The 6844-nt window shown below is 45.9% G+C and overlaps 1 protein-coding gene across 1 annotated transcript in view; it reads left to right on the top strand.

Annotated features, from left to right (window-relative positions):
- etnppl (ethanolamine-phosphate phospho-lyase) overlaps positions 1-5040 on the top strand; it is a 22429-nt gene extending 17389 nt beyond the window's left edge. Inside the window, exons 10-13 of the mRNA XM_080860163.1 lie at positions 173-262; positions 819-949; positions 3202-3272; positions 4246-5040. Coding sequence (XP_080716289.1) covers positions 173-262; positions 819-949; positions 3202-3272; positions 4246-4341 — 388 coding nt within the window. The 3' untranslated portion in view covers positions 4342-5040. The remainder of the gene's footprint in view (positions 1-172; positions 263-818; positions 950-3201; positions 3273-4245) is intronic.
- Positions 5041-6844: the final 1804 nt, after the last annotated feature.

Here is a 6844-nt window from a genome sequence, read left to right as displayed (position 1 = left end):
TGTCACGCCAAAAGAATTTAAAAACACTAACCCTGTGTGGGTGCGTTCTGCTTTGGATTATTGGCTCAGGCATGAAAAGGGCACACACACACACACTCACATCTTTGAGACACACACACTCAGAGGTCAAGGGTCAGGTAGATTGCTCTATGACCCTGTGGCGTTCCTGCAGGGGGCGTGGCCTGTTTGTTGGGGCGGAGCTGGTGAGAGACCGAGCAAAAAGAACACCCGCTACTGCTGAAGCTCAGGAGGTCATATACAGGTCAGTGTGTCCGTGTGTGTGTGTCCGTGTGTGTGTGTGTGTGTGTATGTGTGTGTGTGTGTGTGTGTGTGTGTGAGTGTGTGTGTTTGAGTGTGTGTGAGTGTGTGTGAGTGTGTGTCTGTGTGTGTGTGTGAGTGTGCGTGTGTGTGTGTGAGTGTGTGCGCGTGTGTGAGTTTGTGTGTGTGCGTGTGTGCGCGTGTGTGAGTGTCTGTGTGTCTGTGTGTGTCTGTGTGTGTGTGTGTGTGTGTGTGTGTGTGTGTGTCTGTCTGTGTGTGTGTGTGTGTGTGTGTGTGTGTGTGTGTGTGTGTGTGTGTGAGTCTGTGTGTGTGTGTGTGTGTGTGTTTGTGTTGTGTGTGTGTGTGATTGCCTGCATGCATATGTAAGTTTGAAGGGTTTAAACACATTCAACCCTAAAAACTCCACTACTTCAACTGGCAAGAGCCTTTTGATTGACATAGCAAAACAACCACAGACAGTAAATAAGGGGCCTGTAGCACTTTGTGGGCGTCTGACACAAACCTAAGTTAACCTTTGACCCTGACTTGTGTGTGCTTAGGCTGAAGGAGCAGCGGATCCTCCTGAGTGCTGACGGGCCTCACCGGAACGTTCTCAAGTTCAAGCCGCCCATGTGCTTCTCCAGAGAGGATGCCGAGCTCGCCGTAGAGAAGATCGACCAGATCCTTACAGGTGGGACGATACCCCCGTAACATCCCCATAACATCCTCACAACCTACCAACAACCTTCCAGTAACATCCCCACAGCATCCTCACAGCCTACCAACAACTTCCCATAACCTTCCCACAACCTACCCACAACCTACCCACAACCTTCCAGTAACATCCCCACAGCATTCCCACAACCTACTCACAAGCTAGTCACAGCCTACTCAAAACCCATCTACAACCTCCCCACAACCTACACCCGATGTCCTTCAGACCTTTTCTTCTTCTCTTATTCCTGTTTCTATTTCCACTTCTATGTCTATTCATGTTTCTTATCTTCACATATTCCGACTTCCTCTTTTATGTCTATTCCGCTTCCTGTTACTGATCCTATTTATGTTCAGACTTGGGAAGTCCTGGAGTAGCATTTGCTATTTCATAAGAATGGAGAGACACACTGAGACACACTGAGACACACTGAGACATACTGAGACACACTGAGACACACTGACACAGTCAGACACACAGAGACACACAGAGACACACTAAGACACACTGAGACACACTCAGACACTGAGACACACTGAAACACACTGAGGCACACTGAGACACACTGAGACACACTGACACAGTCAGACACACAGAGACACACAGAGACACACTGAGACACACTCAGACACTGAGACACACTGAGACACACTGAGGCACACTGAGACACACTGAGACACACTGACACAGTCAGACACACAGAGACACACAGAGACACACAGAGACACACAGAGACACACTGAGACACACTTAGACACACTGAGACACAGAGACACACTGACACACTGACACACTGAGACACAGAGACACACTGACACACTGAGACACTGAGACACACTGAGACACACTCAGACACTGAGACACACTGAGACACACTGAGACACACTGAGACACACAGAGACACACAGAGACACACTGAGACACACAGACACACTGAGACACACTGAGACACTGAGACACACTGAGACACACTGAGACACACTGAGACACTGAGACACACTGAGACACACTGAGACACACTGAGACACACTGAGACACACTGAGAGAGAGAGAGAGAGCTGGGATGGGTACACTGTAGTGGAGTCTAGGAACACAGCAGCAGCTTATATCTAATCTCTAACCAATGATGAGCACTTACTGCATCTAAGAAGGCGTGCTGTCTGTCACAGGCACAATTATTCCTCTTACCCAGAAAGCTTACGATAGAGTGCAGATACGTATTTCATCATTATGTGCGCTGCCTGTGTAGACGATTGACCCATGACCTGAGGGAAAGGGGGGGGGGGGGGGGTTGGGGGGGTGTGTTGCACAGAGAGTGTGAGAGAGATGATGAGAGGAGGAGCAAACACAGCTTCATGGGCAGTTTTATGGAAGAAACAGGCTGTGTGACGCAACATCAAACTATCGGTATGAACGTTATTGTCTCATTCTATATCTCATTTTAAAACATATGTCAGTGTAGCCTACTTCAAGGTTATATCACTGGAATCCACCTCAAGTCGTTCAGTGTAAAAAATATTAGGTGCAGGTGAACAGGTCTGAACGTAATGTCTTTAGGCAACAAAGTCAAACGTGAACAGAGAACGTATCAAAATAACTCACAACTTACATTAATTTCACTCAACTACTGAATATAAAATCAAGCAATATTAACATTGTATTTGCAATCAATTAAAAAAATATCAAACAAGAATGGGAGCATTCAGAGAATGCAAACCTCCGCCTTGTGACCTTGACCCTTGACATCTGAAAATCTAATCAATTATCGCCATTATATTAACCAAGCTCCCCACAAAGTTTGATGGAAATCGGTCCATGCGTTTCTGCGTAATCCTGCTGACAAACAAACAGGCAAACAGACAAACATACAGGGGTGAAAACATAACCTCCTTGGCGGAGGTAATAAAAACAATCCAGCTGGAGCGATGTTAGACATCCAAGTGTCCCCGTTGCTAGGCAACCTCAGTGTACTGATCGTAGGGTACATAACGATATAGAGCCCATCCCTGGAGTGTTCCCTGGGTAGGCCGTCGCCATGCCACTAGTGTGTGGGAGTGTGAGAGAGAGCCTCATAAATAGAGGCTTCTGTCAGAGTTTTTGGAAGATGGCCAATCTTCCTCCAGGCAAAACCAACCCCCCTTCACTGCATATTCAGAGTCAGTGGGACACAGCGTGATGTTCTGAGGCTTATCTGTTGTTTTGTTTTTGTTTTTGTTTTTGTTTTGCAGACATTGAAGCCGCCCTAGGGATGACCCTGGCTGACACAGCTGTGTCGGAGCACGGCAGCAGCAAGAGGAAGGTGAGTCACACTTGAACTCTGGGAGTTGAAGTTCACTCAGGTCACTCAGATGCTGAACAGGCATATCGCTCTCACCATATGGGACTACAGCTGCCTTTTAGTACACGTCCTAAAACAGCAGATTTTGTCTTTGTCGTCTTTATCTCCTTTTTTTGTTGAACAGATACATTTGCATACTTATCCACAAAAATAGTTCCGCAGTAGATGGAAGCAGAGCCACAGGGCACATAGTCAGCATAAGGCATAGTCTCATAGTTAAAGTATGTTTGAATGCTGCTATTCTAAATCTCACATTAACAGTATGTTGGAATGCTGCTATTCTAAATCTCACAGTAACAGTACGTTTGAATGCTGCTATTCTAAATCTCACAGTTAAAGTATGTTTGAATGCTGCTATTCTAAATCTCACAGTTAAAGTATGTTTGAATGCTGCTATTCTAAATCTCACAGTTAAAGTATGTTTGAATGCTGCTATTCTAAATCTCACATTAACAGTACGTTTGAATGCTGCTATTCTAAATCTCACAGTTAAAGTATGTTTGAATGCTGCTATTCTAAATCTCACAGTTAAAGTATGTTTGAATGCTGCTATTCTAAATCTCACAGTTAAAGTATGTTTGAATGCTGCTTTTCTAAATCTCACAGTTAAAGTATGTTTGAATGCTGCTATTCTAAATCTCACAGTTAAAGTATGTTTGAATGCTGCTTTTCTAAATCTCACATTAACAGTACGTTTGAATGCTGCTATTCTAAATCTCACAGTAACAGAAAGTTTGAATGCTGCTATTCTAAATCTCACAGTAACAGTACGTTTGAATGCTGCTATTCTAAATCTCACAGTAACAGTACGTTTGAATGCTGCTATTCTAAATCTCACAGTAACAGTACGTTTGAATGCTGCTATTCTAAATCTCAAAGTAACAGTACGTATGAATGCTGCTATTCTAAATCTCCATTCTGTGAACCCTGGCAGGCCCGCGGCGAGGAGAATGGCCACCGCGTGCACTCAAACGGGAACGGCCACAGCCTGGCCCCCGCAGCCAAGTCCACCAAGAGGATAAGGACATGAGCGGGAGGGAGGCTTGTCTGAGGAGTTTCCGTGTGTTTCCCAAAAGAGTTGTTGTGCAGTCACCATGGTTACAAACGACTGTCGTTAAATTGCGCAGCGCTTTTGGGGAAACACAGCACCGTTCCGTGGGAACACGTGTCAAGAGAAACCAGAGTGTATTCGTGTTAGTAGAAAAATGATTCCAGCCAATAATTTTTTTTTTATTATTGATGTTGTTATTATTATCGTTCACTTTCATGTTTTAATGGAGATAAGAGTTGCTTGAATTATCAATTTAAAATGAAATATTCCATGATCCCATTTCTTTATTTCTTTGATTCTTCATTGTTATTATTTTCTCTTTTATTGTGGTTTTGGTCCCCTCCCCGTCCCTTAGCAAGAGGTGTGTGCCCATCACCAGATTTAAACTCACAGGGTGTGTATGGAGTGCCACTGTGTTTACACCGTGTTCAGCCAGAAGAACTCCTGGACATGTTGAAGAGACATTCTAGAACATTCTAGAAGAACTCCTGGACATGTTGAAGAGACATTCTAGAACATTCTAGAAGGTCTGTCTGGGGCAAACTAGATGGGCTGCCTGCTCTGTCTGCTGCCTAGTGTGCTTGGGATCCTAGCCTGTGGAACTTGTGAACCTGAAGCAGGTCCAGACAGGATAGGCTGGGGGGGGCAGATAGCAGGTGTTATATGAGACCGGCTTGAGTGAGGGCGTAGGGAGGTGGAGGGGGAGGGGAGGGGTAGGGAGGTGGAGGGGGAGGGGTGGGGAGGGGAGGAGAGGGGAGGGGAGGGGAGGGGAGGGGAGGGGAGGGGAGGTTGCTTGAAAATGCATGTTGAACTTGAACCATCCAGCTTATGCCATGCATAGGCTATAATTTCCAGACTGACCTTGAATGGCCAGTGTTTCTAACGGCATTTCTTTCTCCTGTACTTTTTTCTTTTTAATGTAACAGTAAATCCTGCCTCAAAACATTATAACAAAATAAACCGGAGAGATTTGTTGAAGTTTGGGTCCTTTCTGTTTAGTGCACAAAGCTGAGCAGCTCCTTTAGATGGGATGTATTTCCTGGGGTATGATATCTGGGTTATTCCCATTACAGTACATTGAACCTTAAGATGACATTCCTCCATTTAATGTCATATAATTGCACCATCATTCAATATATAAATGTGATGTATTTTCAATAATAATAATAATTATTATTTTTATTATTATTATTATAATATCTATTTAATGACACAATATTAAGCTTTGATATTGCATAACAATAAAATATGACACATCTCAGTCAGCAGGAGTTCAGACTGATTGTGTCCCTTTGATCTTTTCCACCCCCTTTGTGATTGACAGAAGTGCAGTCTGCCCCGACCAATGAGAAGCCCACCCCCTATGTGATTGACAGAAGTGCAGTCTGCCCCGACCAATGAAAAGCCCACCCCCTTTGTGATTGACAGAAGTGCAGTCTGCCCCGACCAATGAAAAGCCCACCCCCTATGTCAATGACAGAAGTGCAGTCTGCCCCGACCAATGAAAAGCCCACCCCCTATGTCAATGACAGAAGTGCAGTCTGCCCCGACCAATGAGAAGCCCACCCCCTATGTGATTGACAGAAGTGCAGTCTGCCCCGACCAATGAAAAGCCCACCCCCTATGTGATTGACAGAAGTGCAGTCTGCCCCGACCAATGAAAAGCCCACCCACTATGTGATTGACAGAAGTGCAGTCTGCCCCGACCAATGAAAAGCCCACCCACTATGTGATTGACAGAAGTGCAGTCTGCCCCGACCAATGAAAAGCCCACCCACTATGTGATTGACAGAAGTGCAGTCTGCCCCGACCAATGAGAAGCCCACCCCCTATGTGATTGACAGAAGTGCAGTCTGCCCCGACCAATGAAAAGCCCACCCCCTATGTCAATGTCAGAAGTGCAGTGTGCCCCGACCAATGAAAAGCCCACCCCCTATGTGATTGACAGAAGTGCAGTGTGCCCTGTACCAATGAAAAGCTTACCCCTATGTCATTGACAGAAGTGCAGTGCGCACCGACCAATGAAAAAATTCCCCTCAGTTTAGCGGTGAGCCTCCTCTGCTACGGCTATAGAGCTGATATTTCCAAGCCTTCCTGGCGGCAGTGATCATTGCTGGCGTGTCAGTAACATGAGTGGCCAATCAGCTTGATCAGTGCTGGCGTGTCAGTAACATGAGTGCCCAATCAGCTTGATCAGTGCTGGCCTGTCACTAACATGAGTGCCCAATCAGCTTGATCAGTGCTGGCCTGTCACTAACATGAGTGGCCAATCAGCTTGTTCCAGAGGACCCTCTGGGCAGGCCTTGTGTGCACAACGGAAAAGGCGGAAAGTTGCTTCCTGTGCCAAACACAAATGGACCGGAACACATCCCAGAGTGCCAGGAGATGGGAGAGACTGATGGTACTGATGGGCTGTAAGGACACACACACACACACACACACTCACAGAAACACACACACACACACACACACACACACACAC

The sequence above is a fragment of the Sprattus sprattus genome (assembly GCF_963457725.1).
Source record: "Sprattus sprattus genome assembly, chromosome: 21".
Taxonomy (NCBI): Eukaryota; Metazoa; Chordata; class Actinopteri; order Clupeiformes; family Clupeidae; genus Sprattus; species Sprattus sprattus.
The sequence above is the reverse complement of the archived record's forward strand: the minus strand, read 5'-3'. Positions and strand labels throughout refer to the sequence as shown.